This window comes from Gigantopelta aegis, chromosome 3, assembly GCF_016097555.1.
Source record: "Gigantopelta aegis isolate Gae_Host chromosome 3, Gae_host_genome, whole genome shotgun sequence".
In the NCBI taxonomy this organism is placed as follows: Eukaryota; Metazoa; Mollusca; class Gastropoda; order Neomphalida; family Peltospiridae; genus Gigantopelta; species Gigantopelta aegis.
Window position 1 is genome coordinate 24715145 of NC_054701.1, and position 23752 is coordinate 24738896.

General features: G+C 37.7%; 1 protein-coding gene across 2 annotated transcripts; it reads left to right on the top strand.

The window, feature by feature from the left end:
* The first annotated feature begins 2518 nt into the window (after nucleotides 1-2518).
* LOC121367741 lies at nucleotides 2519-18889 on the top strand. Of its 2 annotated transcripts, XM_041492082.1 has the most exons (6): nucleotides 2519-2575; nucleotides 2775-3019; nucleotides 4702-4764; nucleotides 14939-15088; nucleotides 15766-16076; nucleotides 17380-18889. In XM_041492082.1, the coding sequence occupies exons 2-5, from the start codon at nucleotides 2788-2790 to the stop codon at nucleotides 16047-16049; spliced, it is 729 nt and encodes a 242-aa protein (XP_041348016.1). In that variant the 5' UTR covers nucleotides 2519-2575; nucleotides 2775-2787; the 3' UTR covers nucleotides 16050-16076; nucleotides 17380-18889. The 2 variants fall into 2 exon arrangements, with proteins under 2 accessions (XP_041348016.1, XP_041348017.1); XM_041492083.1 differs by lacking the exon at nucleotides 2519-2575 and having other exon boundaries at nucleotides 2705-3019.
* The last annotated feature ends 4863 nt before the right edge of the window (nucleotides 18890-23752 follow it).

The following is a 23752-nucleotide window of genomic DNA, read 5'->3' on the forward strand; positions in this document are numbered from 1 at the left end:
TAATCTACGGTACCAGCAATAAGCTGACGGTTCCTTTATTTTCAAAGGTCGATTGTGAAGGAAAGAAATATTTGCATAATGGAACTTACCACATTTTACACTGCAGCTGTTTGATATTTAATATGTATATGGTTATAGCGACGCTTGGTCTTGAATGTCAAAAGTAAAAATCCGCTACCTTCGTATAGGCTACTCCTACCGAACAGCAGCAAAGAGGTATTTTATAAGAGGACAACACATACCACGGCATTTGATATACCACTCGTAGCTATGGCAATGATAGGGACGGGAAACAACTCACTGAGTACACCGATGGTGATCGATCCTCGAACCTGTGACACCTGGAACGAACTCTCTACTGATGAGCTACATCCCGCCCCCGGATGTTTGTGTGTGTGTGTGTATGTGTCTGTGTGTGCCTGTGTGTGTGTGTGTGTGTGTGTGTGTGTGTGTGTGTGTGTGTGTCTGTGTGTGTCTGTGTGTGTGTCTGTGTGTATGTGTGTGTATGTTTGTGTGTGTGTATGTGTGTGTCTGTGTGTGGGGGTGGGTGGGGGTGTTCGTGCGTGCGTACGTGCGTGTGGGGGTGCATGTGCGTGTTCGTGCGTGCGTGTGTGTGTATGTATGTATAGATATAGATAGATAATAGATATAGAAATAATCACATGTATCGATTGCTCGAATGGTTAGAGAACATCTGGATTAAACCCACATCAATTAAATACAGAAATAATCTGTATCTGTGAAACTCACCCTGTAAAGACTGTGGGCAGGTCACTGGCATCTGAAATCCCATATATGCACGGTCTCAAACGTAGACAATGACGACTGTCCGTGTGAAAAAGAACCACAGTCTCCAGAACACACCCACCAGTCCTGCCACCATATAACGAAGCAAGGTTAAAACACATAAAACCGGTTCGGTGATGTCGTGGTTAAGCCATCGGACATACGGCTGGTAGGTACAGGGTTCGCAGGTAGGTACAGGGTTCGCAGCCCGGTACCGGCTCTCACCCAGAGCGAGTTTTGACGACTCAGTCGGTAGGTGTAAAACCATAACACTCTCTTCTTTCTCACTAGCAACTAACCAACTAACAACTAACCCACTGTCCTGGACAGACAGCCCAGATAGCTGAGATGTGTGCCCATGAAAGCGTTCTTGAACCTTAATTGGATATAAGCACAAAAATAAGTAAAAGAAAGAAAGAGATAAAACTGGCCGAATGGAGCAGTACTAACTGATAAGCTTTGTACAACTTGGGGCTACCAAAAAAAAGGAAGGAAGGAAATGTTTTATTTAACGACGCACTCGGCACACTTTATTTACGGTTATATGGCGTTGGGGCTACCAAAGAAGAGTTGAATCAAACAGCGGTATTTTTCAGCTTAATCGGAATCTAAAGCATGATCAACTGCATAGCTCAAACGCCGAAGAAAAGGGTCGTATACACTTAGATACAGATGTATGAAATGACACTTTACCGAGAGGTCAATAGGAATTCGCCCTAAATTTCGCCGATTTCCATATAAGTATGAAACAACATAAATGTTAGAGAAACGAATCAAATATACAGTAGCAAGCTATTAACCTGAAATAAAAACAAAACAAAAACAAAACAAGAAAAACCTATCTCAAGAATCTGCCCTAAACAAACAAACAAAACGGAGAAAAAAGAGAAAAAAATCGGCGCATAAATGCAATTTTTTTTTAATTAAACGAACAAAAACAAACCACCCTCATTGACCTGGTGAGTTCGTCCTCCATAACACTCTACCCCGGCAGCAGCTTCATTAACGTCCATGCACTTAAACAGAATATCGTGCGTACGTCTACCACTTGTACAATGTGGTGGTAGTCGTGGTGATGATATTGGTGGTGATGATGTGTGTGTGTGTGTGTGTGTGTGTATGCGTGCGTACGTATGTATGTATGTACGTGTGTGTATGTGTGTGTGTGTGCGTGCGTTTGCGTGTGTGTGCGCGCGCGTTTGCGTGTGTTGAGCTGTACGTGCTCTTCTATCTATGCACGGCAGTGCGTGCCTACGTGCGTGGGGATGTACGTATAAAATAGACAGGCAACTATATTTTATAAACCTTAACAAAAGTTAAAATCTTCTGCATGTAGTTAAACACAAACATATGAAAACACTTTGGGGACCGACGCCGTCCCTTCGACGGACAGCGGACTTCCTGGTGAGAACAGGACTGGAAGTCTGAACATGGCCTTGTGAACGCAGAAGAAGAAGAAGAGTATGCAATCACACTTAAACTTAAAAGCTGCTGTACGTAGTTAAATACAAATGCATGAAATTATACTTAAAGTTAAAATCTATTGTATGTAATATGAATGAGTGATTTTGAGTTTGATCCACCTTTATAAGAATGGGCGCGTGTGTTGAAGAAAAACTCATTATGTCAAAAACGCACTTATGTCACCCACATCAATCATAATAGAGCGTGTACGTCAACACCTGGGTATTTACACAGAGCTCTACGTACGTTATCCACTTAGTACTTAGATCTTAGCCACTACTGGAGACATTACCAGATCTCAACGACTGCTCTATCAAGCGCTGTGGTATGTGCTGTCGTGTCTGTGTGCGCCTGTAATACAGTTAGCTGCTGATCAGTGATTGGGTAGGAGGGAATGAGTAAATGAGTGGGTGGGTGGGTGGGTGAATGAGTGGGTGAATGGGTAAATAAGTCAATGAGTATGAGTCAGTCAGTCAGTCAGTAATAAAAAAGGTGTGAAAATACTTTTAAAATTATTATTTTAGATAAGCCACCAATATGAACACACTACCAGGAATTCTTGCCTTCACAATATTTGGAACTATGACATCAGCGCGGTACATCTTCCGAGACCGTGACGACATGATATCCATGCGCCGTCCTCCTTACCTGGGGATAGTTCCTGTGATCGACTACCCGATCTTTTCAGACGTTCAAGCGCAATGGGTTCCGTACCGGACGTTTGACACCAACAGCTACAAAGCGTTCGAATTCCCAACGTATCCAACAGGTTGGTCATACTAGCTTATTAAAGCCGCTGTCTCGACTCTAGTTTTTATTTAATCATTTAGAAGTATTTAGAATAATATCCTCTGCATTCATTTTCTTACCAAGACACGCCATTCTTCGCTATCGTTTTCCCGCTAGCGCCAAGCTACGTCAGATCAAAATGTACTATTCTACATTTAACACTCAAAAGCATGTTTGAATTTATCCATCTAAGCATGGAAATCGGTATAAAATTAAATGAACATTATATGGATTTGTGCATCATAAAAGTTGTTGGTGAATTTCTTGGGTATCATGGGCGTACGGGGCGTATCAGCTCTGGAGTGAAGAGGATGCGATTTATGTGCCAAAAAACAAACAAAGTAAACTATGAATTAAGACGCATTTTACAATAGTTGTCAGGATGCGTCCATTCTTGTCTTCTATGCGTATTGTAAATGATTTTCAAGACTAATATGTTTGTATACTGACACAAATTACCAAATCGTCAATGAATTTGTAAACGTATCTTCATACAAGATCTATGTTTGCACGAAACAGTAATTTAATTTACGTAACGACTAATAATAGTATTGGCCTATATGATCTGTGATTTAAAATATGCATTGTCAAGCATATAAATATTGTTTTGGGGGAAACCTATAGATTTCATACTGATACAGACATAAGGTTCAAAACACAGTAACTTTATCGTTTGGACTCCTATGAATAATGTCAATTATTGAAGGTCTTTTTTTATCCGATTAACAGGGATAAAACGCCCCTCACCACTCGCCCTGTCGCTCCAGGCGAGTAGAAATTATTGGGGACGAGCACAATTTAAATGGCGCTACTAAAGTTACAGTTAAAGTTTGTTTTGTTTCACCACCACTAGAGCACTTTAATTGTATTAATCATCTACCACTGGATCTGAAACATCTGGTCATTGAAGCATGTAGTCTTCAGAGGAACCCCTCTACATTTATTCCAGTAGCAACAAGGAATCGTTTAACTGCACTTTTAAACAAATAGGACAACACATACCGTGGCCTATTATATGATAGTTGTGGGGCACTGGTTGGGAAGGGAAGAAAAGTCATTGAATGGTTCCACCGAGGGGAATTGATCCTTCGCCCCAGGCATTTCATGCAAATGCTCTATCGACTGTTCTAAATCCCGCCCACGATCTATGAATAATAATATTTCGTACAAACGCAGGTCTGTTTGATCAGTTAAACCGTGACAGAAAGTAGCACTCGCTCCCTCCCCTCAGGCGGCTAGAACATGTTGGGGACAAATACAATTTAAATGACGCTTCTGTTAGTTTTAGTTTTTCTTTAAGATCGCCAACACCTTTTGCATCTCTGTCAGTGACATGGTTCCAATAAATACTAAGGGAACTAAAATGTTTAAAGTTATAAATCCCTACAGGACAATGTATTGTTTTCTGCTTAATTTATACACCCAGTTCTGCGTTCAGCGACAGCGAGCGATGCTAACATTTCCCAACTATTTGACTGGTCTCTGATATAGTCATGTGGACACATGAACCAGTCTAGCGAACGTCTTTCCCTTCTCTGTCTGGCTGAATACAGCCCTGAGTATCGATTTTGTCTACATTAATAACACAATATGATCTATTTAAACCAGTATGTAGAAAAAATAATATTACAATTTATTGTGTATTCTTTCATTTGTTTTCAGAAAAACAAGATATTGGTTTCGTAACTCGGTTTCTGCCTCCTCCCTTTTCACGTTCAAGTAACAGTAAGTAAATATAATGCAGTATTTTGTTATATGTATATTAGTGTTAAAATGCTTGTGAAGTACATATTTACCTTTCGTGTGGTTATTAGTATAAATATTTCAGAGAAAGGTATGTTTTTCCCAGTAGATGAACATGCTTATAAGAACATCTGACGATATACATTGGCAGTTCCGGAGAGGGGGTCGGGGGTCACCGGGATCACGTGTCCTAATCCCCACTTTTGTAGTTTCGTTTTTAATGACGTTTTGGTAAGGGGTAATTCATAATACACCATATGCAACATTAAATTGCCCTGAAACGTGTTTTTGAGCATCTTCATTTCAAAATTTTCCAGAGAGCATACCCCAAAACCCTCTACTATTGTTCAATAGCCGATGTGAAGTTTTGTGCCGGGGTATCGTTAAACATTCATTCATTCATTCATTCATTCAGAATCCCTATAGATCTCGCTTCCTTTGAAATCCCAGCTTATTTGCCATTAACAAAAGAAAGAAATGTTTTATTTAACGACGCATTCAACACATTTTATTTACCGTTATATGGCGTCAGACATATGGTTAAGGACCACACAGATTTTGAGAGGAAACCCGCTGTTGCCACTTCATGGGCTACTCTTTCCGATTAGCAGCAAGGGATCTTCTATTTGCGCTTCCCACAGGCAGGATAGTACAAACCATGGCCCTTGTTGAACCAGTTATGGATCACTGGTCGGTGCAAGTGGTTTACACCTACCCATTGAGCCTTGCGGAGCACTCACTCTGGGTTTGGAGTCGGTATCTGGATTAAAAATCCCATGCCTCGACTGGGATCCGAACCCAGTACCTATCAGCCTGTTGACCGATGGCCTAACCACGACGCCACCGAGGCCGGTTTGCCATCAACAAATTCAAATTACTTTTTTTTTCTACCTCCCCCACCTTTACAAATTCCACGATCTGCCCCGATTTATCTTTGTAAAATATTAGGGCCGCTCATAGCCTAAAACAACTAGTGTACAATAAAACAAGAGTTGTCAGCAATATAGCATATTCTTCACTTTTAAAGTGGAAATGGCGTTTCTTTGTGGGAGGGGCAACTGCCCCCGTGTCTCCCCTTCTAAATACCGCCCTTGGTATGCCAATGTAATGTAAATCAGCTCAGCTGGTCTACAGCCAGTAGCTATAGACCAGTGGAACTGATCATAATCACATTGTTAGTATCAGGCACGTGTGTAGGACATTTAGTAGGGGAGGGGGTCTGTACTGTAGCGACCTGAGTTTATTCCCCCGGAATATACATTAAGAAAAGAAGAAAATCTGCTTCGACTCCTGAAACTCTCCCCCTGCACACGCGGCTGAGTATGCACTTATGGAGTAAAGTATACTATATATCAGTACCTCGTTTATATTGGTAGTTTCCATTGCATGCTGATGCACGTTTCCTTTTCCTTTTCTCTTACTGTTTTGATGACATAGTATACGTCAAAACCCATTGTCTCGCTCGATATAGACTGACCGATGTAAATTATAAATTCAAGCTGACGATCGCGGTCCAGAATGGATTTCTTACCTGTTAGTGGGATTTCCCTTCATATCCGTTCTGCAATCATTTTTGTTTATCAAAACTGTCTACTTTAATAACAGTAATATCCGTTCTTTTCCGCCTGCGTGTTGTTTTTTAAACAAGTGAAACTACAAACCATTATCTTCTACAACAGACCAGTCAGAAGAAATCAGAATTATTTCTGTTTTGTCTATTGTATTAAGTCATGCTTATAGTCCTACTGACATTGAGAACATTCACGCGACTGCCAACTAAAATGGATGTCTGTTATTTCTGTATAATGCATCTGATGATTATACGTGATAATTCTTTGCAAGCGAAAATAATTTCCGAGTGAATCTTTATCTTAATTAAAAGGCAAATCAAGCTGTATATTAAAAAAATCTGCTTCACTTTGGGTTTCCGTTTGTAAAGAATACCGATACTGAATATAGGAAATTAAACTACGTTTATTCATGAAATTGATATGGTCTGTTGTTGATGTATTTTGAACTGTCATATAACCAAAAATACTGTGTTGTTTGTGGTGAATGTTTCGTTGCTGTTAATTCAACTTATAATCTAATATCAATATACAAGTTTAGGTTTTTTGCTTACTGGATTGTTAAAAGCATTAATCCATATATTTCCGGAAGCGAAATGATTATTTTTTTAACAACTCCTCGGCACATTTAAAACTTCGACTATTTGGTGTCTAACATACGGTTTTTTCAACATTTTGTCTACAAAATGAAAGAGGAAACCCGTTATCGCCATATAGATTACCCCCAAAAGAATTGCATCAAACGATCTTTTACACGTACTTTCCGATAGACGGGACAATATAAGTTACAGTCTGATATAACGAATGGAGTGGAAGGGTGGGGGAACCCGACAGATCCACCGAGTGTGTTCGATCCCACAACCCATCACACCCCAAGCGTGAGTATTGTACCAAAGAGTTACACCCCACATGTATCTCTGATTGAATTATTGAAGTATTTTATAGACATAAATTACCTTTCATGCATTAATAAACAAGTAATAGATATTAGGATTAGTATAATATTTGTAATGCAAATGCAAGGTTAGATTACTGAAGAGCTGAAATTGTTTTATTCAAAAATTCAGATTTATAACTCAACTCAAGTACCGTACATAGTTCTGTTCTTATTCCATGACAAATGTATAAAGAGTTGAAACGAATTACTTTCAGATGTAGAATCTCAGCTCAGTTACACTATATATTTTAATAGGTTTACGATGCCTGTAGCTTACGATAGGACGTTAAACATTAAATTTAAACATTTTATAACATAACACTTCAGAAAGGCGTCAGAGTTTCATTTGTATCCTAAAAAGCCCGTTGGTTTTTGTGTTCTTTTCTCAGATGTGTTATACGTGTCTAATAATTACTGTATATTAGTCACGTACTGCAGATTAAAATAGCAGTTAACCTTTAACGGACAACTTGTTTGTCTAATTTCATTTTGTGTTTACGCTGAGAACTATGAGCTGTTAAGGTGCGTTTTCATGATGTGACTTGTAGTAACGATTTTTGATTAGCTGAGTTTAAAGGCGCACGTTCCTCCATTCAACACTGTTCTGTTTTTCTAGGTAAAGGCGACTTTTATGGATTTACAAATCGTTGGAATTTAGGGGGGGGGGGGGGGGGCGGATGGGTATATATTCAGCAGTGTGTTGCCCATTTTCTAATGCCCTCGTTAAAATAACAACAAAAAGAAAACATTTTCCTCTTTAGCTACCTCGAATAGACCCTATAAGATTATGTCCTGATTCTTATTTCACTCTAGATACGTTCCTGGCTTTAATTCATTGTATATATATTTATAAGTCTACAAATTCGCAAGCTAATGTATTCATCGTCAAACAACCGGCCTCGGTGGCGTCGTGGCAGGCCATCGGCCTACAGGCTGGTAGGTACTGGGTTCGGATCCCAGTCGAGGCATGGAATTTTTAATCCAGATATCGACTCCAAACCCTGAGTGAGTGCTCCGCAAGGCTCAATGGGTAGGTGTAAACCACTTGCACCGGCCAGTGATCCATAACTGGTTCAACAAAGGCCATGGTTTATGCTATCCTGCCTGTGGGAAGCGCAAATAAAAGATCCCTTGCTGCCTGTCGTAAAAGAGTAGCATATGTGGCGACAGCGGGTTTCCTCTAAAAACATCTGTGTGGTCCTTAACCATATGTCTGACGCCATATAACCGTAAATAAAATGTGTTGAGTGCGTCGTTAAATAAAACACTTCTTTCTTTCATCGTCAAACATGTCACGTGTAATCGTACCAATATTCATCTCCGCAAACCAAGAGCCCTATTGTGTATGTCACAAGACGTATTATAATTATATTAGTCCATACATTCATGACAAAGGCGAAAGATGCGGGGACGGGACGCTCGCTTGATGCGCGGTCGGTTTGGGATCGATCCAGGTCATTGGGCTATTTGTCTTTCTAGCCAGTGTACCTTGACTAGTATATCAAATGCCGTGATATGTGCTGTCTTAAAGATGCCTGAGTACAATATGCACACAGGGAAGCATTTTTGTTTGCTTCATCATTGTACATAGATAATAAGATTACCATCGTTTAGTTTGAATCGGTTCAATCTGGGCGTTCTCACAGTACAACTATTAGGCTATAATATGATAGCTACTACCATCTAAAACGTTACAGCAAATCTTACTCAGAAGTCGAGCCTTTATTATATTGCGTTAGGGTTTCTGTTTTCTAAGGTTTTTTTTTTTTTCTCTCTCTTATTCTACTGATTTGCCAAAAATGGAGACTTCATTTGTAAAATATTTGATTGCTTCGTTAACATTTACTTTAACAATGTTAAATCTGGAACTCTGGTGTCATTAAGCTTTGTAAAACAGATATATATGTATATGAGTGGGCGACTTGACTTAATTATGCCTACTCTGACTAAACAGAAAAGCCAGTCTAAGTGATTAAAGTTACTTAAAGTGGTTTATATTGTATATTGTACGCTTGTGTTTATTGCCTCATAAACCCACCACCACCTACTCACCCACCCATTCCAGTGGATCTAAAAAGTATCACACATTAGAATAAATTTATTAATTACTAAATGTAGTTATTACTTATTATAAGGAAACACTGGGGCGAAATTGAGATATTTCCAACAATTAACAATACAAAATTTCAATTCAGAATACATCTGAAACGACCATTTGCAACTGTATCTGCTGTATATAAGGAAAATAATGCATCATTGTATTATTTCACTGGGACAGGTATTAAATTCAATCTTGTACTGCGCAATATTATGTTTTTATGAAAATCTTCTCTTTCTTCTTTTTTTTTTCTTGTTTTTTTTTTTTTAGCATTTAAAAGCTGGACACCGTGATCTTTGTTTTCAATCTATACGACTGGTATTTTTTTTCTTTTTCTTAACTTATATTTGTGCTTATATCCAATTAAGTTTCAAACACGCTGTCCTGGGCGCCCACCTCAGCTATCTGGGCTGTCTGTCCAGGACAGAAGGCTAGCTGTTAATTGTTAGTGGTTAGTGAGAGAGAAAAGGGTGTAGTGGTCTTACACCTACCCATTGAGTCGTAAAAACTCGCTCTGGGTGAGAGCCGGTACCGGGATGCGAACCCAGTACCTGTCAGCCTTATGTCCGATGGCTTAACCACGACACCATGGAAGCGTGGGCGGAGGTCACATACCTTATAAAGTACGGAATGATAAAATTTAATCCCGTTGGCAGCCATAATTAGAATGATTAATCGTGGGCGGTTAGCCGTGCTCTCGCGGTTAATGTACAGATCCATCAATTAGCGGCTTACGCAACTGGTCCCGTCGGGTCAGTGCCAAACTGGACGCCCAGAGGTGTCGAGGGTCCATTCATGTCCGTGTTCCCGGGCTCTTCCCTGACACTACACGCACGGACCGCAGTGAATGGCCTCAGGTTTGATCTACTACACGAAGTTACACATGTTAATGTAGTGGTGGTCGCTGGGGCGTGAGTGTGTGGTGTGTTTGTATGCTACGTCGTGGCTGTTAGTTAATGGGGGTATGAATGAATGAATGAATGAATGTTTAATGACACCCCAGCACGAAAAATACATCAGCTACTGGGTGTCAAACTAAGGTACATGGAAAAATGAAGTGATGATCAATATCAATATAAAAATTCAGGAGTTAAATTAAAACACAGTGTAAAGAACTGTTTTAAAATATATATCACAGATAAGTAAAATTAAAATTTAGAATAAAATTCAGTAATTTCAACATTTCCGTGAATGGGAGATGAGTTGGAAACTTTGGACACTCTATAATAACTTCTTATCACCTTGACCTTTAGGAATAATTTTGTATCACTGGGGTTTTTTTGTTTTGTTTTGGGGGTTTTTTGGTTTTTGTTCTTTCTCTTTTTTTTCATTTTCGTGCCAAAAGATTCGCGGTTTAGTAGTACATTTGATTCTAAATGTTCGTAGAAATATTTGGCATTTTGTATTTCCTCATCCCATATTATATTTTTTTATTATTTAAAAAAATAATATATTCCAATGATTGTTAATTGATTAGTTTATTGATATATATATATATATATTTTTTTTAATGCTATTTATTTACTGTGTAATTCCTCTCATATGACGCGTTTATGTTTTGTCAGTTTCTTGCTTGGTGAAATTGATGGAATGGATGAATAGATGGATGGATGGATGAATGGGTGAATGGGTGAATGAATGGATGAATGGATGTATGGATTGGTGGATGAGTGTTTGGATGGATTGATTTTGAGATTCACGGGGTGGATGGATGGATGGATGGATGGGAGGGTGTGTCGATGGGTGTTTGGATGGATGGATAATTGGATGGGTGGATGGGTAGATAGAGAGAGAGAGAGAGAGAGAGAGAGAGAGAGAGAGAGAGAGAGAGAGAGAGAGAGAGAGAGAGAGAGAGAGAGAGACAGATAAATAAATATATAAATATATGGATGGCTGGCTGGATGGCTGGCTGGATGGATGGCTGACAGGGTGAATAAGTGACACAAATGAATTAATTACCGTACGTCCGGTCTTAGTACGCTGGAATCTACACGGGGTCATAAACTAGACGTTAATCTTGATCATGAACTAATGTCTGATATAAGACCGGTACGTTTGGGAAATGATGCTGGATGTGTATACATGGTCTGATGGATAATAATGCTGCCATGTTAGTGTACGATTCCTCTGGGTCAGTTGTAATTAGATTTCGTTCTGTCTCAACCTCCCGTGTACTAATACCTTGTGGAAATTACAGTCATTATTTGGCACACAATGTCTTTCACCGGGACATAACAACTAAAGACTCGTGAAAGATTAAAGAGGTTCTGTCAAAGTTGCACAACGGCGACTTCCTGTCCAAAGCATTTAAATGTATTGACTTTTACTGTAAAATTGAAAGACGATACCATTAACAACATGCCCATAAGAATCTAAACTAAACAATCCATCTACTGATAGAAAAGTATTGATTTTTATTTTAACATATACTGAAGAACTAATCAGAATTGTAAGTGTAGAAGAAAAATAATACATTTAACTGATTTTGAATCGATGGGTGTATTCTGGTAGGCAATAAATAAGGTCATAAAATTGTGTACAAGGGTTAGATTTCTTGTGTGTTTTCTAGCAATTCCACACATGCGATCCCAATAACATTTAAAAATAGGTGATGCGTTTTCAATGGAGTTCAGTATATATGGTGGATAACCAGAAAATAAACTATTATAACATGACAATTCTTTGACTAATTAATATACAGTACCTTAATTTTACATCGAACAGGTAAAATAATTTAATATTATATTAGTACATGTATATGGTAGGGGTGTCACGTGACGGCGTATCTTGGTCTACAAATACCATACCCGAAAATCATGAACAAATTTCTTTTATTAAACATAAAAACAAAAACTTATTTAAGGATTAAGAAAATGGTTCTTGAATACAAAAAATCATGAACAAATTTCTTTTATTAAACATAAAAACAAAAACTTATTTAAGGATGAATAAAATGGTTCTTGAAGACAAATCTTCCATGAAACCAGATGGTCAACAAAAGATTTATAAATAGATTATTCGCGTAATAACACCTGGGTCTATGACAGAACGTGTCGCGGTGTCTGTCTCGAGGACGTTAGCCAAATATAACATAAGAACAACATGACTGGTATCACGAGTTTGTAAACGTTGGTCGTAACCACCGTGTACGAACTCCAAACGTCCAGTTCGTGTAGCGCATTGTTTATTGTCGGGGCACTGGAACAAATATAAGTAATTCGCTCCCGTCTAATAAAATCGTTGTACTTGGAGTGAGGCATTCATCAGTCGCGTAGGAATTGTGTACGAAAATGTACGCGGTTTTTTGTTGTCTCATAATAAATAAATAAATAAATTAAAAAAAGGTCACGCCTGTGGCCCACCCTAGATATTGTGCCCCTTCACTAGAGATTGTCCCCCCCCCCCCCCCCCCTCCAAATATCGTTTCTAAGGGCCTGTAAATATAAATAATAACAAATGTTAAAGTCGCAGACCCTGGTTTCAACCTGTTAGGTTAATCTATACAAACCTGGAACACATTAAAATTACAGTAGAGTGAAACAATAATGTGATGTTGAAACGGGAAAACACCTTATAAATAGATTATAGTTGTTCTCAATAATCGTTACTTCTCAGAGGTCTGTTACCCCCACCCCATACCACCCCAACACGAGAATGAAACTATACGTTATTTATGTCCCACTCTCTATATATAAACATAAAGATTGGGCCTACACCTACTAGTGATTGTGCACGCACACAGGCTCAAACGCACGTACAGACACATACATACACACACACACACACACGCACGCACACACACACAAACATACATATACACACACACACACACACACACACACACACACACACACAGCCACACACTCAGACACACACACACACATACACACACAGACGCATGCATACACAGACACAAACACACACACACACACACACACAAACACACACACACACACACACACACACACATACGGACACACACGTACACACACACACAGACACATACGCAGACACACACACACACACACACACACACACACACACACACACACACCAGATATCGTTCCTGTCTCCGAAGACGGTGTACCTTACCTTTATCTATATAATAATCAAATCGACTAATGATTTCTTACAGCTAATCAGCGGTAAGAACAGTGGATGTGGCAGCAACGGAGTTCTTTTTCACTTTATATCATAATATTAACAAGCTCACCTTCACCATTCTGACAATAAGTTTAAGTTCATTATTAAAACACGCTTTTCTGACCATTGTTTTACAATATGCCAAGGTGCCATTATTCAGCTTTTTTTCCCTATTATTTCGTAGGTTTCGTATCATTTAATAAAGGGACAGTCCGAGTTTGATGCCATTGTTACGGTGTTGCCGACTAACAGATATTTTTTAAAGACTAAAATTGCATATTTAATAACTGATGGAAAGAAATAACGGAACACATCGAATTGTAGACGAAATTTAATTCACTACTAGCATAGTAATGTCTGTATTTCATACCAAGTTGTAATGTGGGATTGAATGTCTGTAGTGTTGAATGTCTGTATGTTCCCAGTCAACTTCGGACAATATGAATTGATTTTTGATGCAGTCATTATTTCTTGTTGCTATCTTTGTGATCCTTTATTTCTTTCCATCAGTATATACATTTTCTGCATACCATATTCGTGGTTGTATATTAAATGTGTTTCTAACAGTAATAATCCTTACCCATATGTTCGACGGCATAATATAACCGAAATAAAATGTGTTGAGTACGTCGTTAAATAAAACAGTTCGTAACAGTGATATTGTTTGTAGTAGGTCAGATGTCACTTTATTTCCTAATATATATTGGTTCATACGTACGAAATTAATGGAAGACCAAATCCAGTTCCGGCTACTTAACATTAAAGGGATGGACGTAGCCCAGTGGTACGGCATTCACCTGATCGATCCCCGTTGATGAGCCCACTTGGCTATTTCTCGTTCCCCGCCAGTGCGCCACGACTGGTGTATCAAATGTTGTGGTATGCGTTATCCTGTCTATGTGATTGTGTTTATAAAATATCATTTGCTACTAATGGGAAAATGTAGCGGGTTTCCTCTCTAAGACTGTATGTCGGAATTACCAGATGTTTGACATCCAATAGCCGATGATTAATAAATCATATATGCTCTAGTGGTGTCATTAAAGAAAACAAACTAACTTTAAAACAACAACAACATTAGGACGACCGGAAACACATTTAATATACATGTATACCAATACTGATATTCTAATTAAGAAGCTATATTTAGTATATACTTCGAGTTGTTAAAAATAACTCATACAACGGCGGCAAACTCAGGACAGTCTCTTTAATGCTAGTGTCAGACTACCAACTGCCAACACAAAGTTGGCCAACTTTCTGCTCTCACTTCTACGACTGTCCATTTGCTAGTCTGAACGCTCTTACAATTCGATTCTCATCATATAACCCATTAGTTGTTGACCATTTTCGTCGTGACAGTTGACAGTCTGAACCTAGCATAAGATTTACAATGTTTATGTTTTGCAGGACAAAAGAGAAGTGTCAACCCCCTACCACCTGGAATGCCACTGGTTATGCCGATGAACCGAGGGGCGTTTCCTCTGTATGCCAATATGATCGGATTCCGTCACATGCTACCTTCATACTACCGCTACGACTTCGACAACCTTTCTTCTTGTAAGTACAAACTTCCTTTATGAGCAGGTAAATTTTGTATAGAGGTAAAAAAATCGGGTGCAGATTCGGGGAATGTGGGGTCAGTATTAAATTGGGTAGTTTAATTGTAGATCCAGCTAAAAAAAAAAAAAAAAAAAAAAAAAAAAAATATCTAGGTTTGCATAATATGCACGATGTTGTAGCAAGTTTGACTATGGGATTTAGCACAGTATAAATGTGTTAACTATATTATCAGGCGTAGGCCTACTTGTGAGGACAGACAGACAGGCAGACATACATGTGTATACTATACTTAAGTCGCACCTTGTGCACACAATAATACAATGTAATATAAACTACTGTATAAAAGTACATGAATTATGGAAACGTAAAAAAAAAAGTATATAAAGAACACATAAAAGGATACATAAAATTAAAATGTACATATCTAAGTTAAGAGTATAATAGTGCCCGACGATGGGTTAACTTTAAAAATAGGGGTTTGACTCAACTGTCTATCCAAACGTGCCATCTTTCATTTCCCTTTCATTGTCCTACTTCTGATATCTTCATCTTTGTCACCACATTAGTAGGCATCTCAACAACTGTCGTATTATCGCGATACCAGTAGTATAAATACGTGTATCTGTTCTTATCGTTATAATTGAATCGGTGTTCTTTTCCTTTTATCATTTTAGACAAGCATGGAATCAACCCAACCTCAATTAATCCAGTCCCTAAAGGCAAATTCAATTTTGCGCCACCAGTTATCTCCCCTGGCGTTGATTCAAAAGTCAATATGGCGCCCATTTCAAGTTCGCTCCAAGCAAACAAGAGCAAACTGCCAGCGTGGTACACGCAGCCCGACAGCTGGATGTGGCCCCAAGGTCACAAGAGCGGGCCCTTATTTGGGGTCAAACGACTCAAGAAATCTGTCCGAGCGGCCCCAAAACCATTACAAGGTTTGGAAGACGGAAACTGACTGCCAACAATGTGAGAACAAAAACAGGTTGGTATATAAATACTAGTTAGTTTCGTTGTTTGTTTTATAGTTATTTCTGTGGTTATATTCAATTAAGTTTCTAGCACGCTGTCCGGGACACACACCTTAGCTATCTGGGCTGTCTGTCCAGGACAGAGGGTTAGTAGTTAGTGGTTAGTGAGAAATAAGTAGGTATAGTGGCCTTACACCTACCCATTGAGTGGGAGCCGGTTCTAGGGTGCTAACCCAGAACCTACCAGCCTTAAGTCTGATGGTTTAACCACTACATCACCGATGCCGGTTATATACTAGTTACTAGTTATTTGATTTATACTTATTTTTGTGCTTGTATCCAATTGGTTTAAACAAACAATATTTATTCATGTTAATAATAACAGATGGGATTGATCAACAGGCGTAGGTTATTATCAAGAGATTTCCCTAAATTATAGTGTTGAAGTGGTGTATAACTGGTGGTAAAAATGCTCATCTACGCGTATATCTACTATGTAAAAAAGAATATTATCTTATAATCAATTACGTTCCAAGCACGCCATCCTCAGCTATCTGGGTTCTCTGTCAACGAGTTAGTGATTAATTGTTAGTGAGCGAGAAGTCAGTGTAGCGGCCTTTCATCTACCCACTGAGTTGTTGAACTCGCTCTGGATGGGAACCGGTACCGGGCTGCGAAGCCAGTACCTACCAGCCTGTAGTCCTATGGTTTAACAACTACACCACTAAGGCCGGTAGTTAGTAGATCTATGTTACACCCAACATAAAGGGACAGACCCTAGTGTTTAAACACCAAGGCCTATTTTTCACTGTTAGAGCCGTTTATGATCACTAAAATCAAACATTACTTGTATTGTATTGTTTAGATTATCCATTTCCGTATAAACGAAGTATTTCTGGTCATCCTGGTGTTTATAATACCACAAAATGCATTTTTCATATTTTAAAAAACGCACGTGCGTCTGAGAAGTAACGGTTATGGAGTCGCGTTTTAGTCTATTTTAAGGGTATGTTAATGTCACCGACTCTTGTTTCACTCTGTAACTTATGTTACAGGTTTGTAAATTAACCAAACTTAGTGTCCATTTTTACGGGTTGAAACTAGAGTTTAGGTGAAAAATATACCGAAGTGTTTAAGAACTAGAATTTGTCACTTTAATATAACCAGGAATACCCAAATCGGAACACGGTCAGATTGCGGAAACAGGACCATATAACGTAACTGCTCTAACTTGGGTAAGATCAGTAAAACACAAAGCAGGTTTAATTGGATTAATTGGAATAAATTTCATATTTCAAATTTATATTTATATTTCAGTTACCGTTGGTGTCTTTGGAAGAGGTTTTGACCTGTTCAGCAAGAATTGAAATCCACGTCTATTCGGGAAGAACTACGAAAAAAAAACAAGAGTGCTGTCTTTTGCAATTTCCGTTAACTTGTTATAAAGTTTGCTTTGTTTCATGGCCATATTTTTTATTTATTCGGTTTTCACTTGCCTAACAAATACTGGCTGTTCCAGAAGGAATTTTAAGGATGAATGCATTATCTGCATGATCATGACGCTAAAACGTAACGAAAGTTGCCGTATAAAATCGTGATTCTGTGCAATATTTTGACAACAAAAAAACGGTTATTCTGATTGTGCTATTTACCACGTTGTTGGTAAATGCATCTTATTTATTTTATTTTGTGTTTTTAACGTGATTTGACCACTCCATTATTCTTACAATATGTTCACATGTAATACTACACATAAATGTATGCTGAATATGCACGTCTGTTTCACTGATCTGTACTTAAGCTGAAGTGGTGAGAACAATGGAATTTATATTTATCTTAAGTTATCTTTTTTTCTGTTTTGTATTGTTCGTTTTTAGTATTTTCTTTCCTTTTTTTTTTCTTTTTTTGTGTCTTTTGTCTTTTTTGTTTGAATGAGACTGACTAATCAGTTCATTTCCGTCGTATTCAGAAATAAATATTTAAAAGCGCGGTCTGCTGAATAACTGCTAGTCTTGAATGACCTGAATGTCCTCTTCCTTTCGTTATCAAAGTGTGAGTGGAAAAACACAAATAAAACGACTTCTGTAACCGTTGACATTTCTTCTTCTTCTTTTTTTTAAAAATTCATCGAATAAAGTAAATAACGTGTACAATTGACGTAACTCTGTATATATATATATATATATATTTAATGTTCGAAATACGTTGCAGCAAATTAAAGACCATTGGTAAAACTGAAATTTAAAATCAGTCTCAAATATTTTGTTTTAAATATTTAATCAATTGAGTAAAATATTTTTACAAACATGTTTCAGCAATTTGTCGTAACGGTACCCACATCAGATTTTAAATCTATAAATATTATACAAAACATACAATTTAATTTTCTTCCAATTTGTAAAGAATGATTATATATTTCGAAAAGAATACAGTAGAAAATGGACTTTTAACAATACATCGCATTCCAATTCTTCTCCTTTTTTCACTTTCAATGACAACTTTTCGCCTGTTGCTGTATGAGATGTATTTTATGTAACCTGAAGTTAAATAGTAAACACATGAGTAAAATAAGTAAAATAATATGATTTAATTTTTAAATTGGGATGTTAAAAAGCCTTATTTTGTAACTAAACATTGTGCATTTTAGGGTTAACTGATATCTGTATTTTCTTCATGGAATTAAATTACTGAGAATGTATTCGTTTATCTTCGTTGTCTTAGTTATATTGTGTACAATTTCTGTTCACTTGTTTGACATTATATGAATAAAAACAATATGAATATGTCTATAGTTTCTTTTTGTAAAATAAAATAATATATTAACATATTCCGTGTTATGTTTAATTAACATATATGATTAAAACTGCTACTCATTGCGTTTCAATCAACATATACACCATGGGTATAAATACTATCACCAATCACGCATAAAGTAAATAAAAAATAGGAATTAAGCTGCTTGTTTCAGATATAACGGAAGCGTCTTTACCTCGACTAATTCCTAGTGTTGAAAATCGGCAAGAATTTCATCATCGATTATCGGTTATAATTGGTTTGAAGAAGAATAAGAATTTATTTACACTCGAGCCGTTGCACAACGGCATAGGAGGAATATATACATATACAATTTATAACATTCACGTGGCAATATGGTTGATAATAAATATATACAAAGACCAATAAATAAAATTCTATAAGAACAAGGTGTATAACAAAAACTCTAAATACATTAGATACATGAACATATTTAAGAACATCGTTATACACATACTATAGGTTGATGTTCATATAAATATAGATATAATCTAGATTTATACCATGTGTGGCCAAGTACTTACAACGAAACTCTTTTAAACCGGACACCCTCGGACCAAGTAAAATGTCCGGCTTTTTCGAGGTATCCGGTTTAGAGAGGTTCTCTTGTACACAGATATTTAAAAATGGACCACGAAAAAAAGTCCGGTTTTAAGGAAATTCCGGTTTACAGGGGGTCCGGTTTTGAGAGGTTTCATTGTATAAGCAAATATGTCATCGTAATAATAAATATATATTTTTGTTTGGTTTGGTTAGGGACGTTTAAAGTTACTAATAATTACATTATTAAATATGCTAATTTCTTTAATATTGGACCAACCGATCAACTTTCGGTTACACAATCGGTTAGAATTATATGAACATAAGCACCATGCACATATTGTTGTGTTCTCTCCGTGATCTAGATCTAATTTTACCTTTAATAACCATTTAGTAAAATATTTCTTTATGTACACATGGAAACAACACCAAGCCCAACACATTTACGTCAATTCTATCATCTAAACTGGGAGAACAAATAGTGTTAAAGGGACATTCCTGAGTTTCCTGCAATTTTTAAGATGTTATCGACTAACAGATACTTTTTGACGACTGTAATTACATATCAAATATATTTTCCTGCATAAAATATTAGTGGCTGTATATTAAACGTGTTTCTGATCGTTGTAATATTTGTACTAGGTTAAATTTCATTTTATTTCCTCAAATGTTATTTTTTCGTACGTACGAAATCATTTGAAGACAAAATCCAGTTTGGGCTTCTTACAAATATTCAGACGACCAGAAACACATTGAATATACAGAAACTGATATTCTAAACAAGAAAATATATTTAATTTGTAAGTTTAATCGTGGAAATATTTTTTTAGTCGGAAACATCTTACAATGCAGCAAACTCAGGAATGTCCCTTTAACATTTTCCCACATAATCGATTATTGATTTTTATAGCTGATTATCACATAGATAGAGACAAATCGATTAATGTTCGATTATAATTGATCATTGGAACACAACTAATTCCGTATATAAAAAATGTATGTTATTTTAAGTAGGACTTGTTCTGAATGTGCACGTAAAACCGCATGGCATGACCTGACATAAGTAGGACCCCGCACATGTTTCATTCACAACAGTGGCTGATATATTGACACTAGTTCATATTGAATTCATTGTTGAGAAGAAACAACATTGTATGACAACAAACACTGTCACATTTATCACCAATGGCAGGACTGGTGAGGTTAACTGTGGAATATTCCGAATGAAGAGATGATTTTTAACAGAAGAATAGTTTATTTCAATTGTTGCATTTTTGGGGGGTATTATTTAGACAATACATACCAGTACAATATATATATATATATATATATATATATATATATATATATACATACATACACACACACACGTATATACACGTATATACATATACATATACATATATATACATATACATATACATGTGTGCTGTAATGGCTACACTCACGGAAAACCACGAGACTGTTGCTACCCCTGTACCACGAGGAACAGCTCTCGCAGGGGAGTTAATAAGAAATAAAACATGCTACTGCCACATCTAAGCTAATCTTAACAATGAGAAATGTGTAATGCGTACACCTGATATCGTGACTGTTATGACAGTGATTCGTGAATGCATTTTATCACAGCTTATTCTAATGAGCTCTGTTCAATGGTAGCTTTGATTTAGTAAATTAATCTGTGAGTGGCAGTCCTCTTTTGCTGTACAAGGGGTGCAATCTCCAGTAAGGTTACACTCATTAGTGGCAGTCCTCTTGTTGGTGGTGCAAGAGGGTGAACTCTGCAGTAAAGGATCTTCTTGAGAGTGGCTGTCCTCCTATAGACGAGGCACTAGACAAATATTCATAGAATCAACCACTATTTTGCCAAATGCCCATTCGTCTTCATCGTGAGTAGACACGCATCGGTGGCGTCGTGGTTAGACCATCGGTCTACAGGCTGGTAGATACTGGGTTCGGATCCCAGTCGAGGCATGGGATTTTTAATCCAGATACCGACTCCAAACCCTGAGCGAGTGCTCCGCAGAGCTCATTGGGTAGGTGTAAACCACTTGCACCGACCAGTGATCCATAACTGGTTCAACAAAGGCCATGGTTTGTGCTATTCTGCCTGTGGGAAGCGAAAATAAAAGATCCCTTGCTGCCTGTCGTAAAAGAGTAGCCTATGTGGCGACAGCGGGTTTCCTCTAAAAAAAACCAGTGTCAGAATGACCATATGTTTGACGTCCAATAGCCGATGATAAGATAAAAAAATCAATGTGCTCTAGTGGCGTCGTTAAATAAAACAAACTTTACTTTTTTTTCATCGTGAAAAGATACGGCCCTGACCATGTATTACGGTTTTGTCGTCCAGATGTTTTATATGATGTTTCCCACACAAGGCAATACAGACCACGGCGTTTGATATATATGAAATACAAAATAAAATACCAGTACATTAACTTATGTTGAAGCACGCTTAGGTGCAACACATCTGTATAACCGCACACATTTTAATCCCCACCTCTCACCGAGTCAAACTTCCTTATCGCGTCATATTAGTGCAAACTAATACAATTAGAGATCGGTTAATGCAGGATGATAGTTAATGTGATAAATGTAACTTATATCACTTTATTCGTCCATGATTATATATAAACCACACACACTATTGTTTTGCACGTGTGTATTTTGTATAGGCAAATAAAAAAACTTGAACTTGAACTTTGTACAAATCACTTCCTATATAAACTCACTCGTGGTATACGTAGCTCCACTTTTACTTTTTGACGGACCGCTCAGAATTGAGCCTAACTTCCTTCACAAAAATGCGCACCATTTCTCTTTGGCTTAATCCTACGGCACGTTCCAAATTCCATAGCACCATACTACCCTCCGCCTGTTACCGGCCCCGGTCGGACTGCTGGTGCTCCCTTGCACAAATAACCATCAAACTGCATAGGTTAACTCTTTGTTTTCTGATACAGGTTTTACGGCAATTCATAGAACATCCAAGGTAATCTGAATGACAAAACCGTAATACATGATCAAGGCCGTATCTCGTCACAACGCAGAGTCGAATGGGCATTTGGCAAAATAGTGGATGATTCCATGGATCTCTTTCTAGTGCCTCGTCTATAGGAGAACAGTCACTCCTGAGAAAATCGTTTATTGGGGATTTCACCCCTCTAGTATCGCCACAAAGTTTATTCCATCCCTCTTGCATCGCCACAAAGATGACTGCCACTTCCAGACTAGTTTACTAAAGCATGCGCAGTTTTGTCTTTGGAGCACGTAAAATTTAACTATTTTCTTACTTTCTACAACTCGAAAGCTGTTCGTATATGTCCGACAACGCATTTTAAAAGGTCGTTATTTCATTTTATTTCATTTCAGTTTATGTTCGTGCTTATATCCATTAAGGTTCAGGCACGCTGTACTGGGCACACACCTCAGTTATCTGGATTGTCTGTCCAGGACAGTGAGGTATTTGTTAATGATTAGTTAGAGAGAAGAGGGTGTAGTGGTCTTACACCTTCCCATTGAATGAATGAATGAATGAATGAATGTTTAACGACACCCCAGCACGAAAAATACATCGGCTATTGGGTGTCAAACTATGGTAATGCAAACAAATAAAGTGATGATCAACATCAATACAAAAATTCAAGACCCAAACAAAAACAGTGTAAAGAACTGTGCAAAAACACAAACATCACAGAATTTTAAGGATACTGAACTTTACTCAAAACTTCAATTTTGTGCTGTATTGGCCATTCTCAAAGAGAATGTTACACCCCTGCCCCACGGTGAGGTTACAGCACACACAGGGGACCTTCCCATTGAGTCATTAAAACTTGCTCTGGATGGCAGCTGGTACCGGGCTGCGAACCCAATATCAATCTTATGTCCGATGGCTTAACCACAACAGCACCGAGGCCGACTGGTTGTTATAAATGGGCCTGTTTTAGACCAAGGGAGTGAACTGACTGATTAGTGGCGACCTGGGGCGCCAACGTCTTCCTTTGCGGTCTCTAGTCATACGGTCGAACCTCCTTGGTGAATTAATGGAATGTTTTTTTTTTTTGTACTCGTCAATTGCCACTAAACGTATATCAAAGACTGTGGTGTATGCTGTCCTGCCTGTAGTACAGTGCGTATAAAAACTGCTGCTGATGGGGAAAATATCGACATCCATTAACTGAAATAACAACGACAATAAAAATAAAATAAAAAAAAAAAAAAACCCGCCAAAAAACCCACACCAACATTGATGAATGTCCTACATTTACACATTTGATCTTCAGACGACCTGAAAATGGAAACCCACCTACAATAATCAAATTATGTGTCACGA

What these genes read in the sequence shown, in the direction of transcription:
- LOC121367741 (XM_041492082.1), top strand. Translation starts at nt 2,788, where the DNA reads ATGAACACACTACCAGGAATTCTTGCCTTCACAATATTTGGAACTATG. An exon ending in ATTCCCAACGTATCCAACAG is followed by an intron (nt 3,020 to 4,701) that starts GTTGGTCATACT and finishes ATTTGTTTTCAG; the next exon opens with AAAAACAAGATATTGGTTTC. An exon ending in CTTTTCACGTTCAAGTAACA is followed by an intron (nt 4,765 to 14,938) that starts GTAAGTAAATAT and finishes TATGTTTTGCAG; the next exon opens with GACAAAAGAGAAGTGTCAAC.